A 17,460-nucleotide genomic window follows, 5' to 3' on the forward strand; every position below is an offset into this window, starting at 1 on the left:
AAGAATTTATTTATTATTTAAAAATAGATTAGTGAGAATTAATACAACTAATTTTAGTATTAAATTTAATTTTTATAATTTTTCAATTTTTCTTTAATTTTATCAAATTAATTTTAAATTTATTACTAAATTTTATTATAAATTCGTTACTAAAATTATTATAAAATTACTATTTATTTAAAATCTCATCCCTTATGACTATTTTTTCTATTTATATTTCATTACTCTATTCTTTTTTTAAAATAAATTTAACCTAATTTATGTGAAATAGCCGGGCCCTAGCCCAAAAATAACTTTTGAATCCACTTCCCACTTGACCCAAAATGGTTAACCCAAATTATTTAGTAGTTTCGTGTTAGCTATTATATACAAATCCATTTTCTTCAAATACAAATCCATTTTCTTCGAATCGTCCGATGTGGGACGGTCAGCTGCCGCAATTCCTCCAAGCAGGTAGCTGACCGTCCCACTCGGTTCCGCTAAATTTTGCGACGTCCTTATCGCAACTGAATCCATTACAATTGCTAACCAGGACCGAATCCTTGGGTATTGTGGTTCGCTAGTACCTCGGGCGGCTCCACCTCGTCTCTCACGGGTAGCTCTTTCCTCGGAGGTCCACTAGCTTCGCACAATTTGCGGCAGCTGACCGTCCCATTCGGTCCCGCTAAATTTTGCGACGTCCTCGTCGCAACTGAATCCATTACAATTACTAACCAGAACTGAACCCTTGGGTATTGTGGTTCGCTAGTATCTCGGGCGGCTCTACCTCGTCTCTCACGGATAGTCTTTTCTTCGGAGGCCTACTAGCTCCGCATAATTTGTCTGACCTAAAGTGGCTCTGATACCAATTGAAACAGTCGGATCCGAATTGGTCCAAATAACTTTTAAATCCACTTTTCACTTGACCCAAAATAATTAACCTAAATTATTTAATAATTTCATGCTAACTATTATATAAAAATCCATTTTCTTCAAATCATTCGATATGGGACGGTCAGCTGCCGCAATTCTACCAAGCAGGCAGCTGAACGTTACATTATGACTATTTAAATATTGATTCATTTTAAAACAAATCTCTTGAAGAGAAATTAATTACAATTTGGAGGTTATATTTCAAATTTGAATGAAGAGTTTTTAAAATATAGAAAAATGGATATATAAGCAATATAATTTCAGAAAAATAAGTTAGTCATTAAGAAATGAGGTAAAAATAAGAATTAAAATAATATATTGATTTATCAATTCTTTGAAATGTTTTTTTTTTAACTACAAGTAATTTATTTGATTTATTTATTAAAATTAAACGGTTTATTTATTTATTTTTTAATTTAAAGAGTTTATTTGTATTAAATAAATTTCAAGAGCTTCATTGATAATTAAGCGAAAATTTAAGACATTGTCTTTTGACTTTGACCTTAGTCCCTTGTTCTCAGGAGAAGCAGACCTAAACGGCTAGTCGTTTTTTTGTGGTTTCCTCTAGTATTAAGCAAAAACCCCTATCCAAAACCCCCCCACTTCGCCCCTGTTGCAAAGTTCTGATGATGCTTCTCTGCTTCATTTCGAAAAATGGCTCTCTCTGCTAGAACTCCACAAATCCCTCTCCAAGCAGACCTCCAAAACCTTGGTTCCCACAAGGTTCAAAATCGCAACTTCAACGAGACCTTAACTTTCTTTTCCAAACCCCAGAAATCTCATCTTTTCTCTGCACTAAAGCCACTCCAAAGCTCACTCTCGACCGTCACTTCAATCACCTCGCATAACCCCTCGAGCTCACGCTTATTTCAGCTATGCCTCGATGGGAACCTGGAGGAAGCTCTAAAACACCTTAACTCTATGCAAGAGTTGAAAATATCAGTAGAAGAGGAAAGTTTTATTGCTTTGGTAAGGTTATGTGAGAACAAAAGAGGGTATAAAGAGGGTGATTATGTGTATAAAGCTGTGTTGAATTCATTGGTCGCCCCATTGGGCGTTAGGCTTGGTAATGCACTGTTGAGTATGTTTGTAAGATTTGGTGATTTGGGTAATGCGTGGAATGTGTTTGGGAGAATGAGCGAAAGAGATTTGTTTTCGTGGAACGTTTTGGTTGGTGGGTATGCAAAAGCAGGGTTTTTTGATGAGGCTTTGTGTTTGTATCACAGGATGTTGTGGGTTTGCATAAAGCCTGATATATATACTTTCCCTTGTGTTTTGAGGAGCTGTGGTGGGGCACATGATTTCGTAAGAGGAAGAGAAATTCATTGTCATGTGATTAGATTTGGGTTTGAGACGGATGTTAGTGCGGTTAATGCATTAATCACAATGTATGTAAAATGTAGCCATGTTAATTCGGCACGCTTGTTGTTTGATAAAATGCCCCAGAGAGATATAATTTCCTGGAATGCAATGATATCGGGGTATTTTGAGAATGGAGAGTGTACAGAAGGGCTAAATTTGTTTTTCCGGATGCTTGAGCTTTCAATTGATCCAGATTTGATGACCATGACTAGTGTGCTCTCTGCTTGTGAGCTTCTTGGTGAAGATAAATTGGGGAGAGAAATTCATGGGTATGTGATGAAAACAGAGTATGGTAATGATGTTTCAGTGTGTGCTTCGTTGATCCAAATGTACTCAAGTTTTGGGTACTGGAAGGAAGCAGAAAGGGTGTTTTCAGGAATGGAATCTAGAGATGTTGTATCATGGACTGCAATGATTTCAGGCTATGAGGACAACTTTCTGCATGTGAAGGCATTGGAAACTTACAAAACCATGGAATTAGAGGGTATTATGCCTGACGAGATCACAATAGCCTGTGTTTTATCTGCTTGTGCTTGTTTAGGACAATTAGATACGGGTGTGAAGCTTCATGAGATTGCTGACAGGACCGGACTAATATCATATGTTATAGTTGCAAACTCGCTCATCGATATGTATTCAAAGTGCAAATGCATTGACAAAGCTTTGGAAGTCTTCCATAGCATCCCAGAAAAAAATGTGATATCCTGGACTGCGATCATTGTTGGGCTTCGGATAAACAATCGAAGCTTTGAGGCTTTGACATTCTTTCAGCAAATGAAAATCAAGTTAAAGCCGAATTCTGTTACTTTGATTTCTGTGCTTTCTGCATGTGCTAGAATAGGAGCCTTGATGTATGGAAAAGAGATTCATGCCTATGCATTAAAAACTGGAGTTGCATCTGAAGGATTTCTGCCGAATGCAATTCTGGACATGTATGTGAGGTGTGGAAGGATGGGACCTGCATTGAATCAATTTAAGTTGCACAAAAAGGACGTTGGCGCTTGGAATATTTTGCTGAATGGGTATGCCCAGCGGGGGCAAGGAGCGACTGCTGTTGAGTATTTCAATAAAATGATGAAGTCCAAAATCAATCCTGACGATATCACATTTATTTCTCTATTATGTGCTTGTAGTAGATCAGGATTGGTAAAAGAAGGTTTGGATTATTTTAACAATATGAAACTGCATGGTGTCGACCCAAATTTGAAACACTATGCCTGTGTAGTTGATTTGCTTGGCCGTGCAGGACAGTTGAAGGAAGCTCATGAGTTTATAGAGAAAATGCCTATTAAGCCAGATCATGCTGTGTGGGGAGCCTTGTTGAATGCGTGTAGGATCCACCAGAAGGTTCAGCTTGGGGAACTTGCAGCGCAGCATATTTTTAAGGAGGATACAAAAAGCATTGGGTATTACATTCTTTTGTGTAATCTCTATGCTGACAGTGGTAAATGGGATGAAGTTGCAAAAGTAAGGAGGATAATGAAAGAGGAAGGACTAATTGTTGATCCTGGGTGTAGTTGGGTGGAAGTGAAGGGAAAAGTTCATGCTTTCCTTACTGATGATAATTTTCATCCTCAAATAAAGGATATAAATGAGATTTTGGAAGGATTTTACAAGAAAATGGAGGCAGCTGGTTTTAATGGTCACAGTTCTGCAGATGAATTAGAAACTTCAAGAGAGGACATCTTTTGTGGGCACAGTGAGAGACTTGCCATTGCATTTGGCCTAATTAATACTGCCCCTGGGACACCTATATTGGTTACAAAGAATCTCCGTATGTGCCAAAGCTGTCACAGAAGCATTGAATTCATTTCTAAGATAGTTCGCAGAGAGATCTCAGTAAGGGATACAGAGCAATTCCACCATTTCAGAGATGGTAAATGTCCTTGTGATGGAAAAGGTTGCTGAAAAAAACGTTGACGAGTAAGAAGCTCAAAGAAATTTGAATATACATCCAAATTCATCTTGAAGTCTAAGGAGAGATTTCAATAGGTACGCTCCATCATTTCAAGGATGTGCATTCACTTGGTTGTGATGAAGGTACTGTGAAAAAATTGGTATGTCTCTGTTGATAGAAACTTGAATAATATATACATTGGAGTAGAACACCAGAAAGGCAAGCTCAATTTTAAATGGGAGATCAGCTATGGGTCATTCATACTCTCCCTTGTGGACCAAAGTCTTTCTCATGCGAGGAAAGAGGAATGTATACCATGACATCAGGACTTCCTCGGGGCAATTGGTATATTAAACAGTTGTTGTAGTTGTATTTACTATGTAATTTTTACTGTATATTATTATTATTATTATTATTATTATTATAATCATCTTCAAATAAAAAGGGTATCGTGCTGTATCTTTTTGGTATGTCTTACTATTAAAAAAAATTTCTATGCTTATCATAATTTTCATGTTCTTCAATCGAATTCATCTACAAAAGAAAATTGTAACAGTAAAACCATCACTGTCTAACAGCTGTTTGGACCTCTACATTCTGTTGTCAGTGTCTTCTGATCATGTTCTCGAGTTCTTGTAACAGAAAACCATCATCAACTTCCAAGAAGCTGGAGTTCTTTATCTTGATTGATTATAACAGAAAACTATCACCGTCTAACATGATACAGGAAGACTTTGGAACCGAGAAAAAATGTTAAAAAAACAAAAATTGGAATGGAAAAAAAATGAAAGTTGTTGAAAGTTCAGTTTATTAACAACACAACAAGTCGTTATCACACATCTATTTATAGAAGCAATCTCATCCACAAACCAAAGACTAAATGTACATAGATTTCACTCGATTATTCAGCTTTTATAGCCATGGCACTCCAAAAAAATTGAAATGAAGAAAAGGAATGAATCAATGTAGATATAATACAAATGCCCTAACATGCATGAATTGAAGTTTCATATTTTCACTGCTTTCTTGATAGTTTTGATGGATGACTTGATGAAGCTGTTCCTTGTAGCATAATCCCCATTGCAGTCATCATCACCAGTTACCATAGACTTCTTCTTCCTCATACCCAAGAGCAAAGGAGAAGATGGGATTCGCCGCAAGGTCCTGGCACTTTCAGACCTTACCAGAGCTCTTTCTTTCCCTTCAAAACTCTTGTTATTTTCAATCCCTACACTTGCTAGTGTCTTGTTTGCTTCTACCTCAACAATTTCCTCTACCTTCTTCTTTCCTTTATCCTTCTGTTGGATTACTTGTTGCTGCTTTTCATCAGGAGCATGTGTTAAAATCTCCTTGTCAAATCCTGGACGCGCCTCCTTCTGTGGGAAAACTTGATTCAGCTTTGTAATGATATCATCAGCCCTGGAGTTCCCATTGCCACTTGAATTTTCAGGTTCTTCTAACTCATCTTGAGACTTCTCTAGCAACAATTTTAACCACCTCTCTACATTTCCTTTCCCACGTAGCTTCCTGCTCTCCTCATCTTCCTCTATTTCGTCTCCTCTAATAACTGGAAACTGTATCTTGTCTCTCTTCCCTTCACCTATTTCTAGTGCCTGAAGCTTATGCTCAATTGGGATTTCATAATTATCCAAGGCAATAATGGATTTATTATGCTCTTCAGGATTCTCTCTAAAAATATTTTTCGCAGGTGTTTTCGGCTTTTCTTCAATTTCTTCATGCTTCCCATCTTCATTTGCAGATAAGGCAGCTTCAGATGCTTTCTGTTCCTCCTCTAGAAATACTCTCAGCTCCTTGTGCGTAGTTGGTGTATTTGGCATGTTTCCTGGCAAATAAAGAATAGCTTTATGGTCTCTATCTTCAAATAGTATATCATCCATTCTTGATCTCTTTCTTGCATGTTCCATTTCAGGCCTTATCTGTTTTTCAATCTCATCTCGTTGTTTGAATTTCTTGTGGAGATCTTTCTCTGATGAATCACAAATTGCCTTCTGTGCTTCAAGCCTTGCCATTAGTGCATTAGTTGCAGCCTGGTTCAGTCTCACTTGTTCCTTGTAAATGACACTCCTGCAGAAAAGGTTGTTTGATATTTAATGATTTGAATCTTTAATATCAGAGAGAACAAACTTTTTCATTGATCTACAAATCTTACTGGTGCATAGCATCTCGAATCATCTTCTCTAACATAGTCCTATATGAAGATTGTGCCTCAGCTAGCCGTCTGCACTTTTCTGCCCTTCTCCTACGCTTTATCAGTGCCAACTCCAAGTCCTGAATAGCAAGTTTTTCCTCATCATTCTTCCTCCTTATTTCGTTAACTTCATCATCTAATTTCTGTATTTCAACTTGCATCTTGTGAGCCTCTTCTCTTTGCTTCAGAGAATCCCTGGCCATGACAATGGCTTGGTAGGGGTTTGTAACAAAGTCAGGATTCTCATTTTCTTTCAAGTCACCGGGCTTTACTTTTCTGGCAGCTAAATCCACAAAAACTATGAACGTAAGATGTTTATGTAGTAAAATTCAAAATATATGAATAAGAAAAAGAAAAAAAGAAAAGAAAGGCAAACTGTTTGATATTCTCATACTGACCAATTGCAGGAGAATGTGGCCTTATCTGCCTATTGTAATCCACTGATTTCAAAGCCAATGAAGTATCATATGACTCTTTTCGAGATACAACGATGGCAGCTGGAGCAAGGCCTAGTTGCTCTTTTGATTCAATGAAATGTTGCGGAAAAGAATGTGAATCCACAGTCTGTGAAGCATTTAGTTCTTCATTTTCACCTTCTGAGAAAAAAAATGAAAATGCCCTATGCCTGCCATAATAATGAAACTTAATGTGTTACTATATAATTTCTCTTATATTTCACAGTTGAGATAATTTCAGAAGATAGAGATAAACCCACCTGAAATCTGAATTAGAAGAAGCAAATATGGATAAAAACTGGTTCACAGAAATTCCCAGCTGAAGATCCCACCATGGAACAAGAAACTCCAACTTATTATGCTTTCTCTTGCACACTTGCCATTGAAGTATCCTCAGATTACTTGGAACTGTTAATCCTCCCCCTAAAATTTCATCAAGCAAAACACATATTTAAACATGTGTGAAAGTAGAGAGAGACATAAGGATAGATTATTGAGTTATTTTGGTACTTTGGCAAGGAAACCAATGGTCAATGTCCCAAGCAAGAGGAGAGGCCCTATCAGCATGGAAATATAAAACATTGCCATATGGATCTACTCGAATTACTTCAGGATCAAAACCAGCATTCCTGAAGTCCAAAGAAGTGATTAAAAAGAAATCAGAAAATCACATATTGAGTGGTTCAACAATTTATTATTATTATTATTATTTGGAGTGTTGGCGCATTTGAAAAGATTACCCTAGGTGATTGAGTTGCTTCCACAATAGACCAGCAAAAATCTTGGGTTTGGCTGTTGGCTTTGCTTTTGGATGAATAATTGGGAACATTTGTTCTAACTCCTTTGCTCTTTGAATCTGAGAGCAAATTACAGCAAAAAACCATCATCAGAATAGGATGTATCAGTAAAATTCAATTTATAGCATTTGCCAAAACTATAATCTCCAGAACCAGCGTTCCTAACTACAATTTTACCCACTTGAGCTGATTCCTCAGGTCCTACGCAGCAAAATAAACAGAAACCCCAAACCCAATTCCCTCTCTTTCTTTCTTTCTTTCTTTCTTCCGTTTTCTAATAGACCAAACAGAGTTCTGAAAAGGTTAATTTTTGTATTTTTACCTCGTGTTGCTGCAGTGCACATGGGAGGAAAGTGAATGGAGGGCCGTGGCTATAAGTCCCAGCAGCTCCACGATCTCTACACAGCTTTGCATAGGACCTTGGGTACCCAACGCTCTCGTCGACCGCCATATCTTCCTCCTTGAATTCAAAATAGGCTGCCATTTGATTTCTGTAGTTGCTTTGAGAGAGAAACAAATGTTTGAAACAGAGAACAGAGCGTGTGTGTATTGTGGATTAGTTGAACTGAATAGAAGAGCATCCTAACGTTCGAATTCTTTGTTTTATAAAAAAGCGCTTTGGCTGGCTTTTGAATTCAGGACTGCCACGTCGGCAAATTAGACGGTGGGTTTTGTAACGGCTAGATGTAGAATGGGCCCAGTAGCATAAATGTTGGTCATGGGACTCACGGTGAAGGCTGGGCAATAAAATTTATTATTTTACTTACATTAACTACAATTTTTAAAAATTATATAATAAATATCTATTTTCGTAAAATAGAGGGAGTATTTTTTTTTTAAAAAAAATTATATATAAATAAATCTTTTAGTGGATACAAAATTTACACTCATTAAAAGAAAAAAGTTCATTTAATGCATTCCATTAATATGAGAAATTATATTTTAATCAAACCCTTAAAATGAGATGGCCTGGTGTCTCATTTGTTTTTGGTTTTTCCGCAATTAGAAATTGGGAACAAACTCCATTTGAACAAAGAATCTATACGTGATTTGTGGTTTTAATCTAAGTTATTTAAGGTTCTAATCTAAGTTATTTAAGGATTGATTCTAATGAAAATTTGTGTGTTTTTTTTTCAATTTTTGGTAGTTTCTTTACTTTTTTCCACGTGAACGTTAGGGGTACGCAGTATTCGGTTCAAACTGAAAAAATTGATCGAATCGAATCGATATAAAAATTTAGTTCGGTTTTTTATACATTTTGATTCGATTCAATTTTTAATTTTAAAAATTTCGGTTATTTCGATTCGATTTTCATTAGAAAAAATTAAAAAAATCGAACCGAACCGATTAGTGATAATAATATATTTTTTCAATAATATAGATAAATTAAATCATATTAAAATTAAAATATTTTAATTAAATTTTAAAATATTAAAAGTAAAGTGTAAAAAATAAAAAAAATTATTAAAAATCGAAACCGATTAAACCAAACCGAATTGAATTGAATCAGACCAATTCGATTCGATTCAATTTCTGATCAAAATCGATTCGATTCGATTTTCATAAATACTAAAATTTCAATTTTCGGTTTATTCAGTTCGGTTCGATTTTGAATCGAACTGACCAAATGCTCACCCCTAGTGAACGCTATAGTTTTTTACAACGGACATTGATGAATCCAAATCGGTAATGCTTTTTAATAATTTTTTTTCAGCTAATTTTATGCGTTTTTGGTCGAATTACACTCAGCAATCATAAGGTTTCCTATATTTTAAATTTTTAAAATTTTATAATATGGACTTATGTGGTATATAATTTTCTTTACATATGTTTAGACCTAGGCACTGTAATCCCTTCGAACATTGAATTTAATAAATCTTTTGATTAAAAGAAAAAAGAAATCCCATGAAATCCGATCGGTAGTTATATATAATAATTTGTTAAGGTTGTATGTCCCTGTCACAATAGTTGGTGCCCAAATTATCCCCATTTTTATAGCTTTACTAATTTTCCCTAAAATTAATATATGTGTGTATATAAACACGCCCTAAATTTTTCGCTACAGTCTTACCACTTCCCACGCGCTCTCGGTTTGTATAAATCTCACCTTTTAGACAATTTGTGGTAATGACATGATCTAATTCAATGTAATTAGTTGTATGACATACTAAATAACATGATGCAATGTGTAGCAACGTCATCGTATTATTGAGTTTATTATAAAATAAAAATAAAAATAAAAATAATATATTAATTATAAATTTTACTTTAAATTTTATAATAATATAAATAATGGTGTTAACCGTAATAATAATTTTGATTAGGTGGAGGACTGATTTATTTATAAATAATTTTTTTAAATTAATAATTCAGTACCTTTTAAAATATTATTTATTGTGCATATAAACCAGATATTTAATTCTAATTAAATAAGAATTTAATAAAAATTAAAATTTAAAAATACAAATTAATCAAATAAAATTATAAAAACTTGATTAAAAAACATAGAAAATTCTGAAGTAAAATAGTGCGTTTTGTCATAAAAAAGGTATAATTTATTATCATGACAGTTTATTTATATTTTTGGTTTTATTTTTGACGTTGCTGTTCACGCGCATTGTGCAGCGCGTAGGATTAATCATTTATAGAACTTCCAAGACAAGTCAGCTACTGTTAAACCAGAACCCACTCGCAAACTACTTCAACTTCTCACTCTTCGACAAATAAAATAAAAAAGTTCTCGCTGTCTTTCTAGATCGATCTACACTTCGGACACAGAGATTCTGCTTCAATAAATTTTGGCAAGAAGGTCGCCGAGTATGATCTATATTTCAGGTCAGTTTTCCTCCATAACTTTGGAAAGCAGATTCACTGCAGAAATTGCTTCACTCCACTGAAACTGAGCTTTAATTTGATCCTGTTGTTCTAGTCTTTGCTTGGTGAGCTATGTAGCTAACTGCATACTAAAGCTTTGCAGGTAAGCATTAATATTACAATTATCACTTAGCAATTTGTATTTGGCAACTGGGTGTTCAAGTTCTGTGATTTTTAGCTACTGGGTAGTTGGGGAATCTTGATTCAAGTGATTGGAGTTGTAGGAATTTTGCAAATGAGGAGTGTTTCTGCTGTTCTCTTATGGTCTTTCTGTGGGTTTTTCTTATGTGGGTTTACAAACTCTTTTCTCCAAGAAGATCTTGTTAAGGCTAAATCTGAATACACTGTGACACCTAGTTATGACAGAGTTGATGAAGTGAAGAAACATTGTGCTTCTGTTCTGTCTTCTGCTACTGAATTGAAACCTCAAGATAATAGAGTTTATAGAATCAAAGAAGACATCTTTTTTCTGAATGGGGATTGGAGGCAGGATATTGGTAAAGCCCCAATAATTCCGTATGTTGATAGAGAGTCTTATGGTAGTAACTCATCGGATGCTCAGAAACCTCTGAACCTGGTATCTTTCTGGGTCAATGATGTTGATCATACCAGTCGGTCTAAAATATCAATTAATGTTAATGGGTTCTTGGTTATGGGAATAACACTAGATTCATTTGGGGATAGACCATATGAAGGTAGCCCTCAGTTTCAGATGTGGCCTGGCCATACCCAACTTTCGATTGGGTTTCAAGGTGTGTACACGGTGTCTAAGAAGAATGGGGGTGAAAGTGTCATGTGTTTGTTGGGGAGCACAATGTTGCCTTCTCGAGAGCCTGAGTCGAGTGATCCATGGGAATGGGTGAAAGATTCAAATTATGGCCAGCCACCTCTTCTACAAGATGATCAAATTCTACTAGTTCTTCATTATCCAATGAGTTTTACATTGACCAGTAGGGTAATTAAAGGAGAGATGAGAAGTTTAAACTCAAAATCAAATCTCAAGTACTTTGATGCAGTCCACATTTTATCAGAGGTGTCAAATTTAGCAAACTATGAATTTGGTTCTGAAAAGTTTGTTTCAAAAGCTTGTGATCCGTACCCATACGAAGATATCATGGCAAATGGTGGCATTGATATCTATAAAGGAGCAAGATTCTGTGAAATTCTAGGGCAAATTACTGGAGAAGGAGCTGGGCCTTTCACAATTGTGCCTAATTGGAGGTGCAACAGCACAGATGATTTTTGCAGTAAGTTGGGTCCTTTTGTGTCTGATAAAGAAATTAAAGCAACAGATGGGAGTTTTAAAGGTGTAGAGCTCTTTATGCAGAATGTCAAGTGTAAGCAGATGCCTGCACGAGGAAACGTTACTTCTGCAAATGTTGCTGCTTTCTTTCGAGCTGTCCCTCCCATGGAGAATCAGTATGTTATGGGTATGAGATCCGGGCCAAGCAACATGACTGTTGCCACTGAAGGCATTTGGAAATCTTCCAGCGGGCAGCTTTGCATGGTTGGTTGCCTTGGACAAGTTGATACAGATGGAAGTAGCTGCAATTCTCGCGTCTGTTTATACATTCCAGTGTCATTTTCCATAAAGCAACGTAGCATACTTATTGGGAGTTTTTCCAGCACCGATAAAATTAATCCCTCATATTTCCCTTTAGCATTCGAAAAACTAGTGCGACCTACAGAGATGTGGAATTATTTCAGAAACTCCCGGCCATACTACAGTTACTCAAAGATTGAGAAAGCTTCTATTATCCTGGAAAGAAATGAGCCCTTCAGTTTTCAGACTGTCATTAAGAAATCATTGCTACAGTTCCCAAAACTTGAAGACACGGAGGCGTACATAACCAGTCTTTCTCTTCTTGCAGAGGACCTGACCCTCCACACTTCTGCATTTCCTGATCCATTTTCTGGTTCTCGGACCACAAGAACCGATTTTCAGATGGAGATTCTCTCACTTGGCCCCTTGTTTGGGCGATATTGGTCTTCACACAATATTTCCTCCTTGGATGAGGAGACTCCTTACCTCAGTAAATCTGAATACACTGAAAAGCAGCTCCTTATGAATGTATCAGCTCAAATCACACTTAATGGAGATGCTTACAGCAATTTTTCTGTGCTTTTTCTAGAAGGCCTTTATGACCTTCATGTTGGCAAGATGTATCTAGTTGGCTGCAGGGATGTCCGAGCCTCATGGAACATTTTATTTGACAGCATGGATCTTGAAGGTGGTTTGGATTGCTTAATTGAAGTGGTTGTGTCATATCCACCCACAACATCTCGGTGGCTAGTAAATCCAACTGCTAGAATTTCCATATCCAGCCAACGCAATGGTGACGATCCCCTCCATTTTAGCGCAGTTAAGCTCCAAACTCTCCCAATTATGTACCGAAGGCAAAGAGAAGACATTCTATCTCGCAGGGGGGTTGAAGGGATCCTCCGAATTTTGACACTTTCATTTGCAATTGCCTGCATTTTGAGCCAGCTATTCTACATAAGACAGGATGCAGATTCTGTTCCTTTCATATCTCTTGTGATGCTTGGTGTTCAGGCTCTTGGGTATAGCCTTCCATTGATCACAGGTGCTGAAGCTCTCTTCAAGAGGATGTCATCTGAACCTTATGAAACGTCATCATATGATCTTGAGAAGAATCAGTGGGTGCATGTGATTGATTACACGGTGAAGCTTCTTGTCTTGGTATCATTTCTTCTAACTTTAAGACTCTGTCAGAAGGTGTGGAAATCTCGTATCAGGTTACTTGCAAGAACTCCTAACGAGCCACATCGTGTCCCGAGCGACAAGCGGATATTCCTTGCCACATTGACCATACATGTACTTGGGTATGTAATTGTTCTCATTATTAACAGTTTAAAAGCTAGCCGGAAGCCTTTCCGAATGGAGAAATATGTTGATGCAACTGGTAATTCCCGTAAGCTGCGAGAATGGGAAACTGAACTCGAGGAGTATGTGGGTCTCGTACAAGACTTTTTCTTGCTGCCGCAAGTCATTGGAAATATCATGTGGCAGATTGACTGTAAGCCTTTGAAGGAACTCTATTTCATAGGGATCACATTCGTCAGACTTCTTCCTCACGTTTATGATTACATAAGAGCTCCTGTTCCCAATCCATACTTTGCTGATGAATATGAATTTGTGAACCCAAATATGGATTTCTACTCTAAGTTTGGAGATATTGCCATACCCACCACTGCAGTTCTTCTCGCAGCTGCAGTTTATATTCAGCAGAGATGGAATTATGAGAAGCTCAGCCAGTCTCTCACCATTGGACAGTGGAGACTACTTCCTATGAATTCCAGAATGTATCAGAGGTTGCCTTCAAAGTCATTTGAATCAGAACTTGCTTCTGGTGTCAATGAAGATGCTGTTCTTGAGACAGAACGTGAGGAGGAATAGTTTAACAAAGCCTTTTACAAATAACTGACAGGAAAAGTCTGTAAACTCACTGATGTTAAGAGATAATTGTGTTAAAATATTGAATATAAGGTTCTTGTTGCCATCCAATTTATCCTTAGTTTAACTTGAGAAATTCCAAGCTGGTACAGTTCAAAGATGGTGCAAAGTAATTGTGCATCCTTGAATGAAGATTATAATTTTGCAGAGAAATATCTATACATGTCATGTGCCCGTATTTAGTATTTTCTTATACGATTATTGTGCAACACAAGCTCCTCTCCATTAAACAAAATGTGGGTTCTGGTGATCCCTAAGAAATTTATTGGGAAATCAGTTTTCTAGTATAAATCTTTCGTTCGCATGAATAATTTTGTAAAAAAAAAAAAAAAAAAAAAAATTCAAATGATTTTTTACATGACGAAAATTTTTTAAATTAAAAAGAATTAAGTTCTTTTATTTCAAATAAAAGAATATAAATAAAGAAATTAATTAAATAAAAGAGGCTAATTGCCTGTATTAGAAGACTTTAAAGCTTATATTTTTTTTAAGAGTATGCTAATTTTGAACTGAATTAAAACTTGTCTGTGTATAAAGAGAAACAAGGAGATTATTTAGACAACCAAGTAGCCCTGCTCCTGCTTCAAAGGACATATCTTTCACCAAAAGGTTGGGTCTTATACGTGAGTTTATGTTGACATAATTTAATCATAAAAAATTTAAAGTAATAAAAAAAATTTCTACATTATTTTTTTAATTGCATTTAAAATAACATATTTTTTAATATACTTTTCTGACCTTTAAATGCCAAATAAACTCATTCAATAATATTAGGAAAAATTATTTTTTAGTCCCTAAAGTTTAATGTAATTAACATTTCTGTCCCTTTATTTTGGCGATCCAACACTTAAGTCTCTCACTTTCTCTTCCGTCCAAATTCATAGTCCTTCCGTCTATTTAAGCCATTTGATAAAAAATTCAAAGGTGAGAGGTGATAATTTTTTCCAAAAATACCCTCGTCTCCACGTGAAATCCCTATTTTTTTTATTTTTCATATCTTCTCCATTTCTTTTTATCCATTGTTAATTCTCTTCTTTTTCTCTCACTCTTTCATCTTTTTTCTCAATCATATTTTCTCTAGGTCCTTTTGACATTGATTTTTCTTTTTTTTTTTTTTCTCTCTTTTTCATCTTTTTTCTCCCTTATATTTTCTCTATATTTTTTTGACATTGTTGATTTTTCTTTTTTTTTTTTCTCTTTTTCATTTTTGTTCTCCCTCATATTTTCTCTATTTCCTTTTGATATTGTTGATTTTTTTTTTCTTTTTTTTTTTTTTCTCTTTTCCATCTTTCTTTTCTCTGAAGTATTATTTGAGAGTTGCAGAAAGAATAGGAGTTATGATGAAGAAGAAGAAGAAGTTGCAAAAAAGGTAGGAGGAGTTATGGTGAAGAAGAAGAAGAAAAAGAATCTACAGTGAAAAAGCATTGAATTTGGGTTTCGTGATTTTAAAATAGCGGAACTTTTAGTGAGAGTCAATTTTGTCAAAGTGTCCCAAACGGCTATTTTGGATGGAAAGACTACGAATTTGGACAGAAGAGAAAGTGGGGGATTTAAGTGTTGGGTCGCCAAAATAGAGAAACAGAAGTATTAATTATGTTAAATCTCAAGAACTAAAAAATAATTTTCTCGTAATATTAAAATCATCTCTAAAACTATAATATTACAAGTTTAAATAATCATAAAAATTTAATAAAAAAATATTTTAAAAAGTATATACTTAATAGTATTTATAATGATAAATAAAGAGATTTACTATTTAATTTTTAAATATTATCATTATTAATAAATAAATTTTTATATTTTTAAAAATATATTAAAATATATTTTTTTTCAATGAAATAATTTTTTAATAATTTTTTTATCTATTTATTAAAAATATATTAAAAGTCTAAATTATCTTCTTTTTCTCTTAATATTTAGGCTCATTGAACCTATTTCTTTAAATTTATATAAATACATAGCTGATATAAAAAATAATAATAAATTATGCGATTAAAGCCTAAAATAATAATTTCTGCGCTTCTAATTTTCCAATAATCAGAAAATATGTAGCAATAATTAGAAAAAAAAAATATATTTTCTGAATTTTATATGAATCACATTAATATATTTTTAACACTCAATCAAACAAACAGATTTAGTCTCACTGTGTTCAGTAGCTAAAATAAATTTAAATTCGAGTTTATACTTTTTTTTAATTCTTTACTAAAATAAACTATATTATATTTTTCTTAATGAATATTTTGATATAGAAATTATTTTTTTTTATAAAATTAATCAATAGGACAATAATACATGCATCTCATCCATCTAGAAAGTTTAAATTTAATTGATTATTTAGAAAACGAAAGCAAAAATTATTATTTTTATTTATTTTAATTTTATCTATAAATACAATTAATTAACATATGAATTATGCAGAGTATCTAAATAATTAAGATTTAGTGGTCCTATTTATCGTAAACGCTTGTTTTCATATCCTTTTAAATTTGGAGATATGATTGTGACTTTGATCCAGGACAAGATGATGACTCCAAATATTAATAAAATTAATCATAACATCAAATCCGCTTAATTAATTAGTACGCAACGCATGCGTAGTGAATTTGAATAAATCTAAAAAATTTCAAGTTTAATCGGCCGCTCATCATTTAAAAAAATCAGCTTAATTAATTAATTAATTAATTATAATTAGGGACAAAATTACTCACATTTTGTCATTTTGAGGAAATTGAAAGCACCCATGTGCATGCTTGTATTGGAAATGCAACCCTTTTCTTTTTGCACTACAGTTTATACATATATAATTAAATATAAATATTTAATTTAATGATAATTTAAAAATCATGTGAGCTTGAGTTTCTCCATAATGGCTTAAATTCTAGGGAAAAAAAGGAAATTATTTATTATTCCGATATAGGATCAAGAATTTGACCCTTCCGGATCTGATTAATGAAAAATGTTAAGTCTAATATTTTTTTATTTTATTTTATATATATTAAAAAATAATTATTTTTATTATTTTTTTAATTATATTATTTTAAAAATATTATATTTTATTAAATAATAAAAAATATTTTAATAATTAATGAGATATTTTATAAATAAAATAAATTAAAATTATAATAATCGATTTATATTTTAATTATATGTAAAAAATTAATTTTAAAAAATAAATGATAAATAAAAATTATGAAATATAATAAGTAATTAATTATTAATTAAAAAGAAAAAAATAATTAATACAATAAATATTTTTTATATAACAAAGCGGAGAATGTTAAACCATTCCTTCAAAAAACCGTTTCAACGATTAATTATTATAAAATAACAAAAAGAAAAAGAAAAACAGAGTTTAGAAAATATTAGTCCCCAAAGCCGAGTTTGAATTATAGGATAAATTATATTTTAATTTTTAAATTTTAATATAATTAATAAATTAATTTTTATATTTTTAAAATTATTTAATTTTTTTTATA

General features: G+C 33.7%; 3 protein-coding genes across 4 annotated transcripts; 2 read left to right on the plus strand and 1 right to left on the minus strand.

Annotated features, from left to right (window-relative positions):
- The first annotated feature begins 1,440 nt into the window (after positions 1-1,440).
- Positions 1,441-4,673, plus strand: LOC110614206 (pentatricopeptide repeat-containing protein At1g15510, chloroplastic). The gene has a single exon (XM_021755716.2). It carries the CDS (start codon positions 1,567-1,569, stop codon positions 4,180-4,182), a length of 2,616 nt encoding a protein of 871 aa, XP_021611408.1. The 5' UTR covers positions 1,441-1,566; the 3' UTR covers positions 4,183-4,673.
- Positions 4,674-4,962: 289 nt separating this feature from the next.
- On the minus strand, positions 4,963-8,222 carry LOC110613216. The gene is made up of 7 exons (XM_021754242.2): positions 7,955-8,222; positions 7,576-7,691; positions 7,346-7,464; positions 7,096-7,258; positions 6,779-7,005; positions 6,342-6,663; positions 4,963-6,256 (listed from the first exon to the last, which is right to left on the minus strand). Exons 1-7 carry the CDS (start codon positions 8,114-8,116, stop codon positions 5,179-5,181), a joined length of 2,187 nt encoding a protein of 728 aa, XP_021609934.1. The 5' UTR covers positions 8,117-8,222; the 3' UTR covers positions 4,963-5,178.
- A 2,096-nt stretch (positions 8,223-10,318) lies between these two features.
- Positions 10,319-14,032, plus strand: LOC110613670. 2 transcript variants are annotated; one of them, XM_021754898.2, is made up of 2 exons: positions 10,319-10,467; positions 10,610-14,032. In XM_021754898.2, the coding sequence occupies exon 2, from the start codon at positions 10,742-10,744 to the stop codon at positions 13,922-13,924; it is 3,183 nt and encodes a 1,060-aa protein (XP_021610590.1). In that variant the 5' UTR covers positions 10,319-10,467; positions 10,610-10,741; the 3' UTR covers positions 13,925-14,032. The 2 variants fall into 2 exon arrangements, with proteins under 2 accessions (XP_021610590.1, XP_021610589.1); XM_021754897.2 differs by having other exon boundaries at positions 10,329-10,467; positions 10,562-14,032.
- Positions 14,033-17,460: the final 3,428 nt, after the last annotated feature.

This window comes from Manihot esculenta, chromosome 4 (genome assembly GCF_001659605.2).
Source record: "Manihot esculenta cultivar AM560-2 chromosome 4, M.esculenta_v8, whole genome shotgun sequence".
NCBI lineage: Eukaryota > Viridiplantae > Streptophyta > Magnoliopsida > Malpighiales > Euphorbiaceae > Manihot > Manihot esculenta.

What these genes read in the sequence shown, in the direction of transcription:
- LOC110614206 (XM_021755716.2), top strand. Translation starts at nt 1,567, where the DNA reads ATGGCTCTCTCTGCTAGAACTCCACAAATCCCTCTCCAAGCAGACCTC.
- LOC110613216 (XM_021754242.2), bottom strand. Translation starts at nt 8,116, where the DNA reads ATGGCAGCCTATTTTGAATTCAAGGAGGAAGATATGGCGGTCGACGAG. An exon ending in AAGCAACTCAATCACCTAGG is followed by an intron (nt 7,465 to 7,575) that starts GTAATCTTTTCA and finishes TTTGGACTTCAG; the next exon opens with GAATGCTGGTTTTGATCCTG. An exon ending in GCCACATTCTCCTGCAATTG is followed by an intron (nt 6,664 to 6,778) that starts GTCAGTATGAGA and finishes TTGTGGATTTAG; the next exon opens with CTGCCAGAAAAGTAAAGCCC.
- LOC110613670 (XM_021754898.2), top strand. Translation starts at nt 10,742, where the DNA reads ATGAGGAGTGTTTCTGCTGTTCTCTTATGGTCTTTCTGTGGGTTTTTC.